At 40.6% G+C, this 22,570-nt stretch overlaps 1 protein-coding gene across 1 annotated transcript; it reads left to right on the top strand.

Annotated features, from left to right (window-relative positions):
* Positions 1 to 189: 189 nt before the first annotated feature.
* Positions 190 to 20,322, top strand: TTF2 (transcription termination factor 2). Its single transcript, XM_068696042.1, has 23 exons — positions 190 to 342; positions 429 to 540; positions 1,387 to 1,473; positions 2,220 to 2,286; positions 2,761 to 3,729; positions 4,438 to 4,564; positions 5,489 to 5,674; positions 5,899 to 6,056; positions 7,101 to 7,182; positions 7,482 to 7,595; positions 8,556 to 8,706; positions 9,362 to 9,467; positions 10,481 to 10,671; positions 11,534 to 11,687; positions 11,988 to 12,079; positions 12,639 to 12,721; positions 13,408 to 13,547; positions 14,337 to 14,507; positions 15,084 to 15,142; positions 16,151 to 16,304; positions 17,895 to 17,977; positions 18,874 to 18,948; positions 19,920 to 20,322. Exons 1-23 carry the CDS (start codon positions 315 to 317, stop codon positions 20,059 to 20,061), a joined length of 3,531 nt encoding a protein of 1,176 aa, XP_068552143.1. The 5' UTR covers positions 190 to 314; the 3' UTR covers positions 20,062 to 20,322.
* Positions 20,323 to 22,570: the final 2,248 nt, after the last annotated feature.

The following is a 22,570-nucleotide window of genomic DNA, read 5'->3' as shown; positions in this document are numbered from 1 at the left end:
TGTAAAACTGTATTCGCCATCTTAAATACAAAAGAGAAAAAAAAATGTGGTTTTTAATGGACCAAAACCTTCGTTTAGACCGCTGTTAACTCAAAACTACTTTAGGATGTTTTTATTTTAGACGCGTTTCGAACTCGGCGGAAGAGCTGAGGGCGGCCGCCAGCCCCGCCCTCCCCTTCCCGCCCTTCCCCACAGAGCAACGGCTCCGCGTGAGGCAGGCGGGGAGCGCCCGCCCCGCCCCGCCCCTCCCTGGGCGAGTCCTCCGAGGGGGCGCCGCGGGATTGGCTGGGGCGGGGCGGCGGGGGCGCGCGGCGATGGAGGCGGTTGCTTGCGCGGAGCACGGTGAGCGGCCGTTGGGGGGCGGTTGGGGCCGTTGGGGTGGGCGCCGGCCCCTCACCCGCTGACCGTTCCCCGCTCCCGCCCCGCAGGCTCCCTGTGCTACCTGAAGACCGGCGTCCGCGATGGCCCCAACAAGGGGAAGAGCTTCTACGTGTGCGGAGCGCGGGGCCCGGCCGCCTGCGGCTTCGTCGTCCCGGCGCCGTAGGTGCAGGGCGTTGTGGGGGGGGGGGAGGGGGCGGAAATTTAGGGGTCGCTGCTGGCCGTGGGGTCCTGTCAGTGGGCTGAGTGCCTCATGGCAACAGGCGTTGGGGAAGATAGGCAGGACTCCCATAACAGCGCCTCTCTGACTTCCCTCTATCTCCTGCGAAGAGAAGTGTGGTGTATGGAAAAGAGCATCTCATCAAAACCAGATCACACACTTAGAAAAAGAGAATTAGTTTCTCTTCAAATTTCATCAACCCTCACGTTTACACGTGTCTTTGCATAGATCTGCTCGTAGATAAGTGCTAGTTAAGGGTTTTCATCTGTACCTATGCATAAGTACATGTTAGGACAAAGATGATACAGAACAATCAGATTATCATGTAGTATCCCCAGCTGCCCCAGGATTCTTCAGTTTGCAGACTTTTCTGTTGTCAGTAGAGAAAACAGTCTAAAAACTAACCTATGACAGGTTTTTAGATTACATTTCAGATTCTGGCTGCTAGAGTTTGGCAAGTTTCTGATTTGAGGCAATGCAGAGAATTCTAGCAGCTGGGAGATAACTCCAAGACATGAGTTTGTTAATATTTCCTGTATAAAAGTGTTGACCTTTTCCTTATGTTCTGAAAACAAAGTGAGGAAGAATTAACACTGGATGACTGGCTTTAGGAAAACATGCACTGTCAGCACTTCTTAACTTTTGTTCTGTTTGCCAAATTGTCTTTGAGTAGACTTTACAAGTATTTTGTTCCAAGTAATTAATTTCACTGTTGCTCTTCCTTTGTTGGCTCGTGTTGTCTTTTTTCTTCCCCTTTTCTTTTCCTTTTTTTCCTTTTCTCTTTTTAGTATTCCTGCTTCTTACTGCTTGATCCATGAGGGATACATGGTGGAGCTGCAAGTCCTGGTTCAGCAGCAGGACAAAGATGAGTACCTGTAAGTTCCACAAAATGGAAACCAAAGTTTGCTGTATAGATTTGAACACTTGGAATTGTGCGGTGATGGCTGACCTGCAGAATTGAAAAACTTAGCCCAGCCTAGAGGCCTTTACTTAGTATGCTTCTAGATGTTTGGTATTTTTATTAGTGACGATATTCAATGATACAAGTCTGAGTGATCACTTAGCGTTTCTTTCTAAAAGTATTGAATGTAGCTCTGTTGGGATCATCAAAGTTTTGTGATGATTGCATCAAGTTCAGAAGTTGTAATTCAGATAAGGTTCCTCTATCTGTCCTTGCTGACTGCAGATTTTAAAAATTTCTCCTAAGCCTGTTCCTTGGATGATTTAAAGATGAAGTGGCCCATGTAGTGTAAATATTAAGAATAGCTGTTTTCTCATGCCTAAAAATCGTGAGATTTTGGAGGCTCTGAACACAGTGCTTTTATTTCAGCAATTTTTTAGCACTACAGCTTCAGCTTTCATTTCAAGATTTGAAACAAAAACAAAACAAAACAAAAAAGTCCCAAGCCCTAAGAATCTTAATCCAGAGAATGATATTCTTGTAATAAGCTTTGTTTTGGAATAAGCAATGTTCATGATTTTTGCTATGCAGAAGTCTGAATGTAGAGCACAGATCAAGTGGTCATCTTTGTGGTGTTTTCAGTGCAGGCTAATTTTTAAAGAATGCATAGAGTTCCTTTATTGTCCTTCTTGGTTCAAATCTTGCTTTATTCTTTTGTAGGCTGTTTTACCGATGCATTAACAGTAAGCTGAATGGGAAGAAATGGTGTGGAAGTGTCCCATGGCAGGTATGAATGTTTCATTTATATTACAGTATCAGGTTATTTCAACATGACTTCATTCTGTCTACTATAGTCATCTCTGAGGTTACGTAGTGGGAGAGTTTGTATTTTCTAGCTGAAAAGCATATTGGCTTGTTGTCCTCCAAATGCAACTTCGTACTGCTAAATCTGTATACAGTGATAACCACTGTTATCCAGTATGGGAAAAAACAAACAAGCAAACACCCTAGGGTTGGATTTCTAGCCATAATCTTAAGAATGGTGATGTTGGAACTTGATTCGCAAAAAAACACGGGAATGGCAAAGGCAGGAGAAAAAGAGCAGTTTTGTTTTCCTTGTAAAGTGTTTATCCTGGTCCTGTTAAAATGATAGGAAAAATGATGTTCATGGAGAACTAAGTCTTGCTTGAGATGATTGTGTTGTGTGTATAGTTAGCAGGTTTTAATAATTAATGTTAGCACTTACTTGTGTATATTGCAGGATCCAAAAACTACCAAAGTGTCCAAAAACTTAGAATCACAGCCCAAAAAAGTACCTCTCTTCAATCCCAGTGGCCAAAGAAATCCATTCAAAGTGATAGACAAGAATTGTGACCAGTCAGCCTGGAAACAAATTAAGCAAGGCAATGGAGAGGAAAGTAAAGGAAAAGGAGTCGACATGGAGAAAGATAGTGTGGTAGTGTCACATGAAGAAAAGAAGTCAACCTCGGATTCCTCCACAGAGAGAGAACCTCTAGAAGGGCTGAAAACTGAGAAGAAACAATCCAAGGGAAATAGTAGTGATCCAGAACTTAAGGAAAGCACAGTGTCTGAATCTAAACTTACTCTTTCTGAGGCTTGGAAAGGGAAAAACACTGATCAGGATGAAGTGAAGCATGGAAGAAGTGGTAGCGAATCCAAGAAATCATCTGAATGTGTGGAGAAAGAGCCAAGTGGGAGATCAGAACTCTTTCCAGTAAGTCTTGGAAAGCAAAGTACAAGTACCCAGCTTCCAGAGAAAGAGCAGCTGGGAGGGAAAAGTTTAAAAAGCTGTGGGGATAAAGAAACCAGAGAGAAAGAACATATTGGGAAGAATGGAGAGACAAAACCACTGTGTAAAGAAAATGCAGTTTCCACAATAGTACCACAAGTAGCATCACAACATGCTCTCCTGAAGCAAGGAGGAGATGCAGCAGCAGCATCTAAGACACAAATCAGGCCAGGGCTGGAACAGCCTGCTGAAGAAGTTCCTGCCAGTCATGAAGCAGTACCTGTTTATTCCTCATCAGGTAAAAACGAACCTGAGAAATCAGTTAAGGCTTTGCAACCAAGAGAGGTTCCTGCAGGAGCATCAGGCAAGAGTATACAGGAGACATCTTTGCCAGGAGCTGCAGCATTGCTTCACGTGGAAGGACACCAGGATCCCAAGGCTCTTCGCAACCATCTCGAAGTCCAGCTGAGGCAGAAGAAGGTGACTCATTGCACCTGTTATTTCTTTCTGTTTTGTTTTGTTTCATTCTGTGTTCAGTGACTTCCATCACTCATGACAGCAATCAGAATAGAGTATTTCCTCACAACAGAACTGCTGAAATACCTAGTGTTTGGAAGGGCGGGGCAAAGGGAGGGAATTAAGTATAGACACATGCTAGTTGTTTTAACCCACTTATGAGATGATTTATGTGTCTGCCTTATACTTAATTTGTGGAAGATGTAAACTGTGCGGCAAGCTTAGCCTTTTTAAGCAATGTGACTATTTGTTTTTCATGAGCTTGCATAGAAAGAGTGATCTAGCCACAAAAGCTCACGCTACAATTAAATAAACTAGCTGTCTGTATGGAAACATGCAAGAAGTTTGGACTTCAGGTGCTTTGGGAGACGTTAAGATTGTCTGAATCTCTTGACTACCTGATCATCCCATTTCATACAATGGTGGGAGGGAGCCTGCATCCTTTTATCTTTTCTAAACTATACTAATGATTAATTTATTTTCTGCTAAGACTATTTAATTGCATTCAGTGGTATTTAAAAATTTTGGAGATTGTAGAACTGTATTAAAATATGATTTACTGTGGTATAAGATTAGTGTTTTTGAACTCTTGACTCCTTAGTTGTTCTCCTCATGACAGAAAGGTTGGTAAAGCCCATTCAGCTTTTGGATTCTTCTGTTGTTGTTTTGCAGAACACATTAGCTACAGTGAACATCCAAGTACTGCCAGATAAAGGGCAACGGTTATTAAAGCAAGTGCAGGATTTGGAAGCTGCACTGAGTGCTCTTAACATTTCAACAACAGATACTGCTGAAAAAGGTAAGGCTTTTTTTTTTTTTTTTTTAATCAGAACTTTGCAAAATGTTTTGTTTCTCTATAGTTTTGAATACTGTGGGGATAATAGCATGCCTTTATATATGGTTTGTGACTTGTGTAGAGTTTGTTGAGATTCATTGAAGATTAAAAAATGTGTTGTGAAAGAAGGGAAGGAAAATGAATGGAACAACTCAAGCACTTCCTCTGAAGGGTGGTGACTTCCCAAGAGGCTCCTCCCATCATCAGGACTAGTTCTTTTCCCGGTTTTGGATGCATGACTGAGGCAGGCATTCCTCTGAGAACTTGCCAGTGAAGTGTTAAATTCCACTTTGTTGCAGTATGGAACCACGCTGCTTATGCAGAAAGTCTCTTTTGGCTGCTCTGTCTGAGTGTGTAAGTTAACATATGCAAGATCGGCGATGGCACACTGGAAGTTGCTTTAATGTGATTTCTGAATTCTTTTAACTAGTACCAGTTGGTTGGGGCAGAGGGGCATTGTGTTGAGCTGCCTGCACCATCACCTTAACAGCAGAGTTGCTCTGTGATAATAGAATCTGTTGTGTTGATGAAAAGTCCCAGTTTGACAGCTCTGGAAACTGAAGGTCTTTAGCAAGAAAACAGCCCCTCATGGGCCACCACACAACAAGCAGTCCTCATGCCTTATTCCAGATCTGGTTTTAGGCAAGGGAGACCTTTGCGGGAGGGAGGGAGGGAACAGCTCAAGAGTTCTTAGCCCATTTGGTCTTGGATGTTTTGATTGTTCTTTGTGACCAAATAATTGCCAAGAAAGATGTCTTTAGCAGGAACAGTGGAACACTGGAAATGGTGTACACAACTGTCCTAAATGAAAGCTCTTCTTTGGGCTGTAATGCAAGGCTCTAAGGTCCACTGTGCAACCTTTTCACCCTGAATTCCTTTCTTCTTAAGGGGAGGATGGTGCGAGCGGTGGCTGCTGTGAGGAACCTTTGCCTAACCCATTTGGCAGACCAAGTGGTACAAAGCTGATAACGCCACTACCTCTCAGGGAGCATAAAGCTGGGACCTCTTCAGGTTTGCACAGTTACCCTGCTGCTGCTTTGGGCTCCAGTGAATATTGCGGCCATGGTTTTGGAAGTAAGTATGGAAAGCCTGTTCATTGAAAAAACACTGGGGAAGGCTAGGTCTGACAGAAACCTGCAGCTGGTGGGTATGTGACAGTACTAAACCTTTTTTGTTACTGTGAGCTGTATACGATCCCCTGGGCATCTGTAGCCACTGAGATCAATCTCTGAGATGGTGCATCTCCTTGGGAGAGGTAGTTTTGTAAACATCTCACACGTAAAACTGTATCTTTTCAGTGAACTCGGGTGTACAGAATCTGTATGGTGGAAGAATGACAGAAGACCGACTCAGGGCTGTACACAGTGCCACAAGTGATGCTATTAATCATCTTCACAAATCTCTAGAATCCTGTCCGACAGAGCAGACAGTAGCTGAAGATCCACCTGGATTGAAGGTGAGTTGGCAGGGATGGAGAATGTTGTATTGCTGAGCTTCAGAGGTGTCATGTCACCTCCATCATGAAGTGTAACCTCAGAGTGATAGCCTAGCACATCCTTTACTTTCATGCTTTAAATTACTTCCCAGTTTTCACCTGTTGGGAGAAAGTCTAATTACTTCCCATTCCTGAAGTTGCTGTAGATCACAAATAGCAGTGTTACTACCTCTTGCCATGGTGTCTTCTGTATATTTAGTGCTTGAATTAAATTGTTTTGCAAAGACAAAGCAATTAATTCACCAACATTTCTATATGATGGCCAGAACAGAGGCAGGTTTCTGTTGAGAAAGAGACTGTCTGAGAACCCTGCTATTGTTCCTTTCTCTGATAGGTCTCCCAGTGAGCTATAAAGTGTTTTAAAAGTATTTGTATACGATCAAGTTCATGCAACCCAATGGACTCCAGGGTAGTCAGTTCTGATCTGCCAGAGAGCAGCTCTTGATCTGTCCAGTGGTGCAGAATCTGTAGCTGCTGTTTTGCACAAGGTTCTGGAAGGCATGTGCCGCTACAAGGTGGTGTGTGGGTGTATGTATGTTGTGTCACTTGTCAGATCCACTTGGGACCTCTTCAGTGCTGGGGAAGGTCATCAAATATTGTGTAGTGGTAGTATGTAGTCATCCTTCCTGCCTCTTAAAAGTCTGTAGGGCTTTTAGACTTGGTGAGAAAAGAGGAAGTCTTTTCAATCCCACTGCTTGACAGTGATGCCTGTAGTGAGCATGGCAGGGTTGTGTGGATTTTCCGCCTGAAGAAGCTGCCTTCACTTACCCTCAGAGTGCTGTGAGAGTCTAGGATGTTGTTGTGACTGAAACATTTCCCAGACTGATCTGTGGTACTGCTGATCTCCTGATTCTATTAGGTGTCCCTGTCCATGTTGGAAAAGTAGGCAAACTTCTTTTAGTAGGATTGTAGTAAGACAGTTCAGCTGTGTAATTTGGTATAGAAAGCAGAAATGTATTGACTTTGCAATGTGTTTCCTTCAAATCCACTATCTCACGCTCTCAGGTTCCGTTGCTGCTGCACCAGAAACAAGCACTTGCATGGCTGCTCTGGAGGGAGAGTCAGAGGCCATGTGGAGGAATTCTGGGTAAGCAACTGAATGGGAAAGTACATTTTGGGAGGCAGATAAGTGACAGCAAAAGCATGGTAGATAGCTTATTCTGAGGCCAAAAACTAGCTATTTTGTAGGCAGGCCAAGGAGCTTGCTTTTCTTTGCCTTTTGACTGATTACAGCTATTAACTCATTACTAAATTGTACCCTGATGTACATTTTTGATTCCACAGTTGTCCAGGGCATATTCTGTTGCAGTAGTTACTTCAGCATAGATGTGAGCTAGGCAGGCCCATTTCTGCAGGTTATCATAACTTCTGTGTCTCTCTTTCCAGCTGATGACATGGGCTTGGGGAAGACTCTAACGATGATTGCTCTGATTTTGGCCCAGAAGCAGCTGAAGACAGAGAAAAGAAACAGCAAGCTAGAAGTGTGGCTATCCAAAAATGGTACATAGTTGTTTCTATCATAAAATGCATACATTATGATGTGGTGCCATTTTAAACATTTAAAGCATTACACGTACAGGTTATATAGGTTAATGACTCCTCAACAAGCTCTATCCATGTTTACTTCCCTTCTGTAGGAAAATTCCATTGGAATTAATGTTTACTGCACTCCCTTGCAAAGCCTTTCTCTTGATCAGTGGTATTTGTTCTTACACTGGGTGTGTAGGAGTCTCCAAGTCGTTACTTTCTGTAGTGTGGGCATTTTTCATTGGCTATTTTCCTGAATCCGGTAAAAACTGCATATACTGTTTTGAAAAAAAGTTGAATGCTTGCATAATTTTCTTAGCATAAGGACTTAGATTAATTATTCCTCACCTCCCTGTGATTTCTTTTTTGTTATCCCCACATAAGGTTGTTTTTCTTGCCAATGGATACAGGAGTTAGAGTTTTTTTTTTTTTTATGAAAGATAGTTGAAACATCAACCTGTCACTGTCTCCATCCTCATGTAATTGTTTGGTCTGCTTTTTCCTGTTTTGCTAAGTTGACTGGTGGTGTGCTTCGTTCTTGTTTTGTTGTTATTGTTTAAACATAGCTCAAAATGGTGACACTTCAGTTTTCTAGAACAACAAAAAAGAAGCATTTATTTGGCATTGTATTCTCAGAAAAGATTCAAGTTAGTTCCTGTCTTCTAATCTTTCAGTTTATCCGAATTACTTACTCAGATTTGTAGTGTAACTCTGAGTGGACATTAAATGACACTTTAGTGTCTAAGCAGAGGTTGTTGGGTTTTTTTTTTTGTTTTCCTCCCAAAACTAACAGTCCCCAGGAGTGCATAGTGGAGATACCTGCTTCACGTACTGCTCACAGGAAAATTTTCTTACTTGTTGTAACTATCCAAAATGTCATTTTTGTAGTCTAATGTGAAAACACTAAAACCTGCCTGCAATATTTTCCTCCAGATTCCACTGTTATCCCTGCACACAGCACTTTAATCATTTGTCCTGCATCCTTGATCCATCACTGGAAGAAAGAGATTGACAGACATGTGGGCTATGGAAAACTGAGGGTCTATTTGTACCATGGGCCAAATCGAGATAAACATGCGGAGGTGTAAGTGCTATACTGTAAACATGACCATGAAAAGTAAAACACTACTTAGCAAGAGACTGTACATCAAGAGTTGAAATTCAGTGGCTGTAGAATGTTGGAAGAACATGAAGATGGAAATGTGGAGGATGTACAATGTCAGGCTGATGTCTGCTCTAAGGATGTATAAAACCTTTATGACCTGTACCAATGCCAGGTGGTTCTGGTGCAGGCTATTGCTGCTCCTGGTAATGCAGCATACATCTGCTGAAACTCATCTCTTTCTTGCAGAGATTAAATAGCAGTTTCTTCCATGCTCATGCTTTGTGGTTATATTTATCAGCTGGATGCGTAGATCTAAAAGCTTTCTATACTGCTTCAGGCCATGCTGAGCAGTGTTTCTAGGTGCTGCATTCTGAGTAGTGTTTACCTCATGTGGTGTGCATTGTGTACCACCAACTTATAACAGTGTTTTTGGGCTTATTGTGTCTACTTTAGTATGCATACAATGGGGACAACCTGTCCTTCCTGCTTGACTTGCTATGAAGTTAAATCTTCTGTAGAACTCTGCATTTAGCTCTTGTAGAACTATGTAACTCTTAAACCTTGAGCATGTGTCTTGTCTGCTTTTAATTCCTCATTTGTTCTTCCTCCTGATTAGTTCTTTTCCTTTATGCAGGCTCTCTGAATATGATGTTGTTGTCACAACCTACAGCCTTCTTTCCAAGGAGGTTCCCACAAGCAAAGAGGAGGGGGAAGTCCCTGCTCAGGACCATGAACTGGGGGTGAGAAGCTCTGTTGTTGATAAAGGATTGCTTTAACCTTTTTGTTCAGAGGTGGTACAAGCCATTATTGTTTGAAGGAGCACCTTATGCTACAGTGAGCAGTAGGCTGGTGAATTTTTTTCCATAAGCATCCTATTGAGGTTGCACAATAAGAACAAAGTGATGAGAGTAAGTGTTACAAAGCTCAGAAAGAAAACAGAACAATCCAAGAAATCTGTTCTGTAGTAATACCGAATGTACTAGTTGAAAGGTATTTAAAAGTAATTTTAAGAGTGCAATGAGGAATCTCGTGCTCTTCCTTTGAGGTGAGACCATGGAGGAACACTAGAATCTGGTGTTTGCTGCTTGAAGCAGCAATGTCCCTTTAAACTATCAGAAATCTGTCACACTTGGGTTTCCAGTCTCTTTGAACTGGCTCTGAGGCAACTTTCATGCCTTCTTGAAGGAAAAGAAGTGTACTTGCTTACTGCGAAAGCAATCATGTGACTGCAGAACACCAATTGAACTTGGTTACATGGTATAGAGAAGTCCCTTTTTGGATATTTTTTACCTACTACCTCTGTGCACAGATCCAGATGTAGTTCTTAAAGCAAACAGTCCTTTGATATCCTGAAACATAAACTAACAGCTATAAAACTGTAGAGAGATCCTGTATTTACAAGTACATGATATGCCCCAGTAGAATAATTATACGTTTCTTTGTCACAGCCTAGCAGAATATTAGTGATACGGAATGCCTCTTGGGAAGGAAGAGGAGATAACATGTTAAAAGCAAGAAAAATGACAAAAGATGAGAAATTGCCATCATGAGCTGGCAAACGTATTCTTTGGCTTAGAAGCTTTGGAGAGGTGATTTTTTTGGAAGTATCTCTTCTGTTACAGTAAGAGCTCAGGTTACTGCTGACTAGTGAAAGGAAAAGGCTTCTTTCTGGAAAAAATATTTGCCTGTGGCTCTTCAGAGAGCCTGGCGAGGTAATTGCTCTGGGTTATAAATAGTCTGCTTTTTCTTACAGAGTGGGTCATCTCCCTGTTCCCCCCTGCTCAGGGTAGAATGGGCTCGAGTCATACTGGATGAAGCTCACAATATTAAAAATCCAAAGGTTCAAACCTCCATAGCTGTGTGCAAGCTGAGAGCCGGTGCCAGATGGGCTGTCACTGGGACACCAATACAGAACAACTTACTGGACGTGTACTCTCTTCTGAGGTGAGGTGACTGTGTGTGAGGCATATGGACGGTGTTCCCATTCCAGTGATTCTTCACTGACAGAGTGCTGAAGTTGTTTCTAAATTTGAGCAGTCTCAGTGATACAAGGGATAGTGAATCAAGTTTTATTACCGCTACAGGCACTGGACTGCAAAGGCTGTGGCTGAGGCAGTAAACAAACCTGACCGTGTTTGTTTTGCTGTTGATTGCAGCTATTCTATATAGGATAAAGGGAAAATTACTTCAGATCTCCTGTGTTTCCAAGATGAATAACTACAAAACTTACTTCAATGAACAGAAGTTTTGTGCAGTAAGCCTCGTTCCTACTAGGGCTGCCAGGAAGGATCTTATTAAAGAGTGTTACACCCTTGGGGCTTTTAAGGAAAGAGTGAAAAACTAGCTTCTCTAAACAAATGATAAACAAGTTAAACTCTATGTTCCCTCATTGCTGGGGGGAAAAGATAATGAAGGATGTTGGAAAACCAGAGAAAACTTGCATTTGGAATTATTTTTTGTATAGTTGAAATTAATTTTCAAATAAGAGGTACGAGATTTTGAAATATGAATATGCTTTTTGGCAAGTGCTTGTGCTTCTTGATGGCCTTTGTTTGATAGTGATGCTTGAGACATAATGAGCTAAGAGGAAGTGATGGATACAGAACCAGAAAGTTGCTTTAACTGTGCTAGTAATGGTAAGACTTGAGCAAAAGCTTAGCTGTCATTGACCTGGAAGCGTTTTACTACTCCTAGCTGAATTGAGGATGGTATGTTTTGAAAAGCAAATAATTTGGTTCTGATCACCCAGGAGAAAGCAAAGAACATTTATTTTGTTTGTATGATGTTTCCTTACCTCCTGTTGTAGGTTTCTACGTTGCTCTCCCTTTGATGAATACAAGGTGTGGAAGTACCAGGTAGATAACAACACTAAGAAGGGAGGAGATAGGCTAAGCCTCTTAACCAGGACCCTGCTATTACGGAGAACTAAAGACCAGCTGGATGCAGCTGGAAAGCCCTTGGTAAGAACTAGACAATCATCCCATCACTTTCCTTGCAGTAGCCAGTTAGTCCTTTACATGAATAAGTTTGTTAATGGATGGTCTTTCCTGTCTACTGCAGCCTCTTGAGCAGGAGGAGTAAATGCCTATGGATATCTATGTCAAGTCATAATTACATTAGTATGAATAACTTTGAACATAGCTGATTTCTCATTAAAGACTTTGAAAACAATGTTAAATGATATATTGAACACTGGTGTTTGTTATGCCATGTAAGATTTTTGCACTCAATACAACTGATACTGTGTATTTTTACTTCAGGTATCTCTGCCACAGCGTAGTATGCAGTTGCATCGGTTAAAACTTTCAGCAGATGAGCAGTCTGTGTACAATGTGCTTTTTGCAAGATCCAGGTATGAAGAGTTCTGAGGTATTTTGTTTCTGTTTCTTGAAAAATTAGAAAGGTAAAGCTGCTCTAGGTGAGAAGACCTTTTGAACAAAGGTTATTTTTTTTCCTTTCTGACTATTTATCAAACATAGAATTGTGGAATGATTTGGGTTGGAAGAGACCTTAAAAAAAAAACACACCTAGTTCCAACCCCCTTGCCATGGGCAGGTACACCTCCCACCAACCCAAGTTGCCCAAAGCCCCATCCAGCCTGGCCTTGAACACCTCCAGGGATGGGGCATCCACAGCTTCTCTGGTCCCTGGCTTCTATTATACTCTGGGTATTATGATAATCAGACTTACTTCCCTTATGTTTTCCAACATGGATCTTTCCTTTGATCTTACTAAACAGAACTCCCTGTGACTTGAGGAACGTAGATTAATGGAGTAAGAGAAACATACTAAATGATTAATGGAACTTTCCTTACCTTAATGCATCATCAGCTTGCTTGTTAAGTTCAAGTTCCTCTTACCTTTTTTTTCTTCCTGTAAATCCCAGTCTTTGCTTTTTTTTTTTTTTTCAGGTCAACACTGCAGTCATACCTAAAGAGACAAGAGCAGAAACAAGAGGGCAGAGACTATGCTGGGGGTAACCCATTTGAGAAAGGTTTGTGCATACCCTACCTTGAAAATATTTGCAGAAGTGATTCTAAGTGACTCAGTTAAGGAGGAGGACCAGACCTAGCCATGTGGGGTCAGGAATTAGAAATTGTTTGGCAAATGTTTGGCTGTTTCCTTGATGTTAGGAAGAATTCTGCCACAGTGATTATGGGTTTGAAGTGCTGAAGTTATACCTGTGAAACTTCTTCTGCTTAATGTTTTGGGAGCTCCTGTTTAAGTTTTGAGGGATCTGAGTCTGTCAGTCTGTCCATTTGCTGTGGGTACTAAAAGAAGCTATGGTTGGTTCAAGGGATGCCAAAAAGATTATTAAAGTTTGTTCATAATGGTACATAGTGACTGAAGACAGACTGAATCAGCATTCCAAAGGTAGGCTCCCACTTCTGTGGTTCTGGGAAAACCTCTTAGCCTCCCTGGGTCCCCTTCTGAAGTAGAGGTGTAATTGCTCAGAGAAGAGGTGTCAGTATTAGCATAAGGTATATGATACTTTGATTTGTGGTGGGGTTTGTGTTTTGTTTTTTTTTTTTTAAAGTGGGGTCTGATGGGTTCCTGTGTTAAATCAAGTATTAGCTTGACTGTTGCTTCTTCTTTTTTATTGATGAAACTTGCTGGGGGTGGCTGGGCAGTGCTTGGAAATATCTCCAAGAGCTCTTAATATTCTCCTTTCCTTGGCAGTTGCACAAGACTTTGGGGTCAGTCAAAAGGAATTCCTAGCAAGTTCACAGAGTGCCTCCCAAGTTTCAAGTACTGTCCACGTCTTGTCCATGCTGTTGAGGCTCCGTCAGTGCTGCTGCCACCTCTCCTTACTGAAAGTGGTAATTGTATTGTATTGTAGTAGATGTGGTGTGGAGGGGGTTATTTAAGTGTTTCTATAAGCTAATGGACTTCTTAACACTGCTGGATCATTTATCTATGGGTGTGTAAACTGAGACATTTTATAGCCCAAAAGGTTTGTAGATGGACATACACTCTAGTGAAGGGTTCCCCAGAGTGACCTGCGTGGAAAGCTGTGGCTCTGGAAACAGCTTTATTTCATATCAAATAATACATAATTCTTTGCCATTAAAATTCTATTTAAAAAAAAAAAAAAAAAGAAAAAGGAAAAGTCTTGATCTTAATCTTGTCTTGGAAAGTGCACAAGTCCACAAGTACAGCCTAGTTCAATGGCTTGTGTGTGCTTAAGCTCTGTAAGTGCTTTGACTGAAGTTGCCTTGCATTAAGTAGACTAATTGTTTGGGAGTTTGTTTCTCTATCATATAAAGCGGATGCAGAATAAGTCCAGCTACTAAGGAAACAAGCAGGGATTTATCCCCTAATGTCTTTTAATCACACAAATGTTGAATAAAATGGGGTGATTCTGACCATGTAACAGAAAATGAATGTAGGCTTTCCCTACAAAGTCGCTGTTTGAACCAGAGTATGAGGATAAAGGGACTGTTGGTCTGACCAAGTAGTGTTTATTAATGGTTCTGTCTTCATATTGCCTAGCATATCTTCTTTCGAACCTACTGACCTCATCAGACACTGCAGATACCCTAGATCAGTACTGGATTCGATCTCAGGCTTAGCTGTAATCCTTTATTATGTTGCTTTTTTTCCTGCAGGCTCTGGACCAAGCTAATTTGACCAGTGAGGGCCTTTCCCTCTCCATTGAGGAGCAACTTAGTGCTTTGACCTTGTCTGAGCTCCAGAATCCTGATTCCAAGTCAACAGTTTACCTCAATGGCACATCTTTTAAAACAGATCTCTTTGAAATCACCAGGGAGAGCACCAAGGTATTATTCTGGTTTCCTGACCTCCCTTGAGAAGCTTGGTTTCAGCACTTTTTCTTTTCAGTTGTTAATGAAATGTCATGCCATGCCAGTTGCAGATCGGGCTAAGTTGGCAGTTTAGGTGGAATCAGAAGTTTGATGGGTGCTTATAAAGCTGTGAGAACCTGACTGTGCTGACATAACATCAATGAAAATTATAGAATCATTAAGGTTGGAAAAGACCTCCAAAATCATCTAGTCCAACTGGAAATCTTGAACACTGACTTGTTCCACAGAAGTTTAGAAAGTCATGCGTGTAAGAGTGTGGTGTTTGTGAAAAGCTAAAGAAAATGGGATGTCAACAGCTGGAGAAGTAGAAGTAACATGGCTCCTCATGGAAAGATTATACTCTGTAAAACATGACTGTATGACTTGATTTCTTAATAACAGCTGGTAAAGTATCTTGAAAGTCTGAGCACAAAAGTTTTAGTTGAAGAGTTACTTTGATCACTTTCTATTTATCACTTTCTGTTTCAGTGAAGAATAGCCAAGCATGAGCTGGGTTATGATAGCAAGCAGACTGACTTCTTTTTCTTTCAGATAGCTCACCTCTTGGCTGAACTGAAAACTATTCGGAGTCACTCGGAATCTCAGAAAAGGTTAGCATACATGCACTTTTATTTAGCCTTAGTAATTGAGAGAAGTATATCTTTTGACAGTGTTAGGAACAGTTCAAAACAACTGAATACAAAATTCCAGAATGGTGAAACAGTGACAGTACTGCAATACTTAAAAGCTGATTGTGAGAAAAATGTAAGAACAAGTAAGAGTGTAGGTTAAGAAGTAGATTAGCATAAATATAGGGGAGTATGTGAGGAATTTCAGGCTTTGAGGCCCAGGAGGACTCACCAAAACCAGAATTTGGAAGGACTTGGTCATGCTGAGCAGTGTTTGTCCTCAACACTGACCTATTACTCCCCTGCCTCCAGAAAAAAATGTAGAATAAAGTAGTGGTTGGAACACATTGATTAAGGACTTAAGTATTGCTGAAAGCCTGTAGTTCTCACTTGTTTAAGTTCTCTTTGTATTCCTTTTGCTTCATGCCAGACTGCACTGTGGCAGGTGTTTCTGTTTGTTTTTGTTAAACAGTGTAGAAGGCACTTAGAGGTGTGTGGCTGGAAAGTGGTTACAGCTGTGCCGTTGGGCGGGGGTGGGGGGGGGTAAAGTCTCTTCCAAAAAGCATCCCTACCATAAGATTGGGAACACCAACAATAATTTGGTTCCCTAACAAAAAATTACTGAACAAGTTACTACCTTCCAAACTGCTTATCGAAAGGATGTGAGGAGTGTGAGACTTCAGGAAATCCAAGTTTGGTGTTCCTGCTGATTCATTTGTGGAAAACAATACAACTTGAGATTCATGGGTGGCAACACAAAATCCAAAAATAGTGGTGAAAGTGGCAGACTTACCTTGTCTCAAGGTTGTAGGTTATTAGCCTTTCGACAGCAGGTTGTATCACTATACCAAGAGGTGAGTAATTCTGAATTGAGAAGGAATTTCTGTGCCCATTTTGCAATGGGGAGGGGGACCTCTGGGGTGAGACACTGCAGTAAGCAAACTGTTAATTCACACAAAGCTTGTTCTAAACTCCCTGTTCTGTCTCCAGTGTTGTTGTGTCTCAGTGGACGAGCATGTTGAAAGTTGTGGCTGTGCACCTCCAGCATTTAGGGCTGAAGTATGCAATCCTGGATGGCTCTGTCAATCCTAAACAGAGAATGGATGTGGTAGAAGAGTTCAATAACAATCCCAAGGGGCCTCAGGTAAGGAATTGGGGCAGCAAAACATTTACTAGCAATTGTGATAACTGACTTCATAATTTCATTTACCAGAACAACTTTCATTTGGATATCTAGATGTGGAGATCAACAGGGAAAGGTGGGTAGCTGTAAAAACAGGTGTATATCTTAAAATGACCAGGAGCAGCTGTGACAAGCTCTTTTTGATGTTAAGTGTTCTGTACTGATATCATTTGGCTTCAAACCTGGTACAAGGGTTGTCCAAATCTTCCATGTTTTTCAAAAGATATTTTTGCTACAGAGAGTAATGTGTAAGGTATGAGGCCGATTAGCTCCACTCAGAGCAGGTTGGTTGTTTCCAACTCATGTCACTGCATTGGAAGTGCAACTGGAGTGCAACTATTTCTTTAGTTCCCCTGCCTGCCAGGGAACCTCTAAGGCTTTCTTGCTGTTTTTCAGCACATCAGGTATCTTTGGCCAGGCTGTAATTTTTTTGAGAAGACAGGATGGCAGTTGAACCTGTGAATGAAGACAAATTGACAACAAGAGCATATCTCACCCTTATATAAGGATAGGAAGATTGGGATTGGGGTGGGAGATAGGTCATACTTTCCAAATAAGGTGACCTCACTGAAATTTCTTCCACCTTTGAGTACTTTTTTTTAAATTTATTTTTTAAATACTGATGACCTACAGTGTTTTGGCTCTTCTTGAAAATAGTTTCTAGTCTGGAACTTTGGCCAAGAAAATGAAACTTGCCAAATGACTGAAGAAGTTTGAATTCAAATTCATTTTTCATAATGATACACCTTCATTTGAGCACTGACATCCCTGTGATCTAGGCAGGACAGGCTGTCTTCTTTGAGGATGGATTTGTGACTGAAAGGGGGAGTATATTGTGCATTAGCTTATTTTCTTCTCCGGATATCTTAAACAAGCTGCTATCCACAAAACAGATCTTTCTCTATTTCTAGCTTTAAACTTAAACAAAGGAAGATTTCTATAAGCTATATGAATAGCTGAGTATTTAAACAACACCAGCATTTGAAAATACTATGAAATGGAGCAATAAATGTATATTGCAGATGTCTCTGTCCTTAACTGATAAGTTGTTTTTTTTTCCTGCTGAACAAGAGTCTTCTGCCATAATACCTTTCCTCTCTGGCTACTCATATTTCTCTGGTACTATGTTATGTGACATCAAAGGTAGAAGAGCAGCAGGCCATTTCAGTCCAATTGACTGTGTTTAAGAAACTGTGATTCTTAATTCACAGCTGGTGCTACTTGGTGCCATTGTTGGTAAGAGGGTGTCATCAGAGCACCTGGTCATTTAAGTAGGGCATGGAGAGAGAATGAATTTACCAGTCCTTCCTATAGCCTGTAAAAATGTTTCTGGATAATACATGTGGAAGGGTAGAGGCTAGCTTCTCTTAGAACCATAACTTCATTGTCCAGGCATCTGTGTCTCCTCAAGTATCATCTGGCTAGCTTCCAAATGTGTAATAAAAGTACACATATAAATATGATAAACAGATCCTTTGGTCTGATCTTTAATTCAAATTAATGTGACATAAGACAGGCTTCTTAAATTAACTCTATTTTTGTCCTTTGAAGGTAATGTTGGTCTCGCTGCTGGCCGGAGGTGTTGGCTTGAACTTGACAGGAGGAAATCACCTCTTTCTCCTCGACATGCATTGGTAAAGAGAAATAAAATTTCCATCTCTGAGGAACTATGTAGGTTGTGCTACTTTCTTCCTCACAACGTGTATTGTGACTTCTGATGTAACTGAGTAGGTTAAGTGTTCAGCTTAGAGTAAGGGCTAATGATTACTTGTAGAAAAGTGTTTTCACTGTAGCCTTCTTACAAAATACTCTTGTCAGATCAAGGGGGACTTAGCAGTCCCTGGCTTAATTTCATGCACTAATAATAAAAAAAAAAAAAAAGGTACAGTAATGCCTACAGGGTATTTGTGTTGAAACAAATAGATTGTGTTGAAAATGGTTGGTAATCAGGCATAGCTAGTGTACCTTGGGGTTTTACAGGGCTCTGAAAACAGTGCATATAAACTCCCAATACTTATGCTGTCTAAGCGGCCAGAATTGCATGTTTTTTTTCTCTTTCAATTCCTGGTTGCATATGGGAACCTCCAAAGCAAAGTAATGTCCTTCAATACACAAACTGGACACTTGAGTAGCAGCATTAGGAAGATATTTCAGCAGTATGGAAGTTATTCTCTGTAACTACCTTCCTGCTTCACTCTCCTCTTTCCTCACTAGCTATTTGGCTTTCTGGCAGCGTTAATTATTGGTCAGAAATACAAGTCTGTACAGAGCAGTAGTCTAATTCATATAGATGATTTTGTTTGGTGTTTTAGCAGATTACTACTCAAGGCGAGGGAAATATGGTTGGGGTGAATATTGGTGATCAAGCTAGTAAATCTAAGGTAGCTTGGGAGGTAGTTTGTAGTTCTACAGAGGAGGAAAACAGGATGTTCTGGAGGTAGGCAAATTAGATGAGCACAAAGGTATTGATACTTCAGTTGGTCCTGAACATATACTGGGGGTTTATGTGAGCTGTTTTCTTCTCTTGCAGGAATCCTGCTCTGGAGGACCAGGCATGTGACCGCATTTACCGAGTGGGGCAGAAGAAGGATGTTGTAATACACAGGTCAGGACTTCCCTTAGCAGTAAATGAAGCTATGGCTGCTTGTGTATTATCTTGTCTTGCTTTAGTTTGTGAAATGACCTTCATCTGGGCTTTGTTTCCTTACCTGAGGCTAGGCACAACGTCTAATAGTGGGATTGTGGGTTGAGTGCCAATACAGAAAGAGGCATGTTTCTTCTGGCTATTAAATGTCAAACTTCTTGGTCTTAGTAGTTAATAGTGCTAAATAATTAAAAAAAAAAAAAAAAAAGTTTGGGGCAGAAATGGTCTTGCATTTCTTTTGCTTGGGAATATTCACATCTTTTTCTCTACCTTCCCTGAGTATATCTGTCTTGAAGAATGAAGCGTAGTAATTTAGAGCTGCCCGGGGTTGGGATAACTAAGCATTGTAGAATGGTTGGGAATCTCATGGTGATAAGCACTTTTGAGTGCTTACTGTCTTTTTTTCATCCTCATTCCAGAGGTAGCCACTATGGTGCCCTAACCTGGACCTTTCAAATAGAAATAATGTAAAAATATAGAGTATTTGTAGCAAGTGGCAAGGTTAGCCTTTAGAAAAAACATCTGTAATGTTAAATACTGAAAAGTTAGCATAGCTACTCTAAATTCACAAATTGAAAGCACCTGAAATCCAAGATAGCAATTTGTGTTTAACAATGAAAGTAACAATACTTTTAGTATAATAGGTGAAATCTGTTACCTAACAGTCGTTGTAGGAATTTATCATCAAATTACTGTTGCTTTAGACAGTCAGAGTTGAGGCCTAAAGTGCATCAGACTTTCATTTGAAATGTGATGATATCTGTATGTGAGAACGGTTGTTTTCATTGGTCAGGTATATTCTGTCAGTCACGTAATAGACTGTTAATATTTAAGTGAGGCAAACCTTTGGAAATTTACTTGGAAAACCGTCAGTGTTATATAAACTGTGACTTTTTCCTAGCAGTTGAGGTGATAAGGCTTTGTATTTCCAGGTTTGTCTGTGAAGGAACAGTAGAAGAAAAGATTGTGCAACTCCAGACCAGGAAGAAGGGACTTGCTCAGCAGGTGCTGTCAGGCAAAGGGGAAACCTCGAAGCTCACCCTGGCTGACCTCAAAACTCTCTTTGGCATCTAAATATCCTCTGCAATAGAAATGGAAAGCTATTTTACACCTACAAATAATTGAGCAGACTTCAGCAAAGGGCTGCTGTTTCAAGGTGGTCAGTTATTTTAAACAAATAATACATTTTGCAGTTTTGTAACTGTTCAGGACAAAAAGGTTACCAATATTAGAAATTTGTTTAATACAAACAAAATAAATGGTGTATCCAAAAGCCAATAAAGTTATTAATTAAGCTATTGTTTAAACCACTTTTGAGTAAATACTAAAAACAGATATTTGCTTGTTTCTTGTATTTCTATGTATGTTTTTTAGTTAGAAACCTTTCTTTCCTCTTCAGAACAGGACAAGGAGACGTCAGGGAAACAAGAACAAGAGAGACAAGTGTGAGGTAGGCAAGATCAGAGGCTGGATGAGAAAGTTGGGTTGGCAGGAGGGAAGCAGGAAATTTTTGTCAAGCACACTGATAAAGAGAAGATTATAGAAACTTTAGAATATATTAGTAACAAAAGGAAAAGAGTGTACAGGATTTTTTTTATTTTTACTTTTTGCTTCTCAGGAGAACTTTATATCCCAAGTGAAGATGCAGTTTCTGTACCCTGCTTAAAAGTTCTTCAAGCAGAGAAGCAAATTTCTGCTGTGTTCCTGTGAAACAAAGAGTAACCTGAATTCCTTATTATTTTTTCCTCCAATGGTTAAATAGCATAAGGTTTCCTCAATGCAAACATTTCAACATGGAATTACTCTTTCTTAAAAGATGCTCCCATTCTTTTTAGTTGAAGGTGTTTTTTTTTTTTTTTTTTAAAGAGTTGAGTTGCAAATCCTTGATTAACAGTTTGCATTTTCTCCTATCAGAAGCAAGACATGATGGTGAGTGAAGTTTCTAGGCAAATACTCCCTATTAGTAGTGGAAAATTCCCTGCTTCCATCTCCCCCTTCTTTGTCCTTAACCATATCCACTGTGTATTCTGGTTTTCTATCAATTATACAATTTCTCTGGGATTTAGCAGAGTTGCTGTAAGTTCTCTTTGAAGAGGTTATTTGTAATGCTAAGCGTTAAAGTGTGAAATGTGGGAGTGCTGGTGACTTTGGTTCCTGTTTATGGTCACTTGCCACGGACTAAGATGACAGCATTTGTTATCCTCACAAGTAAAGGAGAGCTCTATTTGCTGACCTTTGGTCCCTGTTATTCCACCCGGACACTGTTTTTCTATAAGACTGTGTCAGTCATTTATTTTACCTGCCTTGATTTGATGTGCAAGTGGAGGATTATTCCAATTTATTGCACAGATAGAGGAGCTAATGGGCACAAAAATTAATATTTGTGTGTGTCTGGCTGTCTGCCCCCGTAAATTCAACTGTGGTGCCTTGAGCAGTTTTCAGAACAAAAGAAGGCTGTGAAACTTGGGCACTTTAACCATAATCGTGCTTTGTGGCACATTTTTTGTTTGCCTTGCTCCACTGATTTTCAGGAAAACATACCATATGATCTATTAATTTCAACAAAGTAGGAGGCCATGGACTAATTTTCCAAAATTATTTTGGTTTGGAAGTTCACATAAGTAGAATGTGGGTTATCATTTATTTGGAAATCATATGTACTCTGATATGAGCTCCTATCCCCTTCCCTTGGAGTGACAGCTTAGCAGGCTTCCCTTGTTAAGGTATATTGCTAAATAGAATTTAGTAATCAATTAGAAATCAATTTCATATACGCATACCTTCATTTTGGGCATCTTCCTTTGGCTGAATTTAATTGTAGTCTGAATGCAGCATAACTGTTAATATTACCATTGGGATGAATGCATTTTTCTATTCATATGAAGTTTCTAGGGCTTCAGCCTCTCTTGGGAAACCTAAATAGCCTAACAAGATATGAAGCAAGTCTACTTAACATTCAGCTTAGTTGAGGGAAGTTCTGAAGCTGAAGGTCTGGCAAATACCGTTACTTACTGTTCTCTGAAATGGCAAGTGAATGCAACTAAGAGAAATAAATGAAGAACAAGTTTTTGGCTTATAAAGTTTTAAAGGAATTTTATTATGTGGTGAGGGAAAGAAACTGAGCTTTGGTTGACTGGTTTGCACTGAGCAAACCTATTTGGAAATAATAATGCTAGATGACATGTAACAGGATATTTACAATGGCTGCAACACAAAATTAATAGGGCTTTGTTTCTTTACAGAAAAAAAAAAAAAAGGCTGAATGCACTAACACTTCTAATATTAAGAGGAAAAAATGATAGGGGTTCTTTTTCCACTCCTCTGTCAAAAAGCTGTCTCCCTTTGTATCTTACTTTACTCCTGAAATCTTTTTCTGCAGGCTCATTAGAAGTAAAGCAGAACAGCTCAGCTTGCCATCTGCTCAGAGTTAACAAAAGGATCACGGAGTAGGGAGTTAGCAAGGCTGCAGTGCTGCCTCCTGTAAGTACTCTGCAGTATGCTGCACCTTAGGGATTTGTAAAAGGGGGTGAGAGTAGTGTTCACACGTGGAGCTGGCACTTCCTTGGCTGCTGTCCTACAGCAG

This window comes from Anas acuta, chromosome 1 (assembly GCF_963932015.1).
Source record: "Anas acuta chromosome 1, bAnaAcu1.1, whole genome shotgun sequence".
NCBI classification, from domain to species: Eukaryota; Metazoa; Chordata; class Aves; order Anseriformes; family Anatidae; genus Anas; species Anas acuta.
This window is presented reverse-complemented; position numbering and strand designations above follow the sequence as displayed.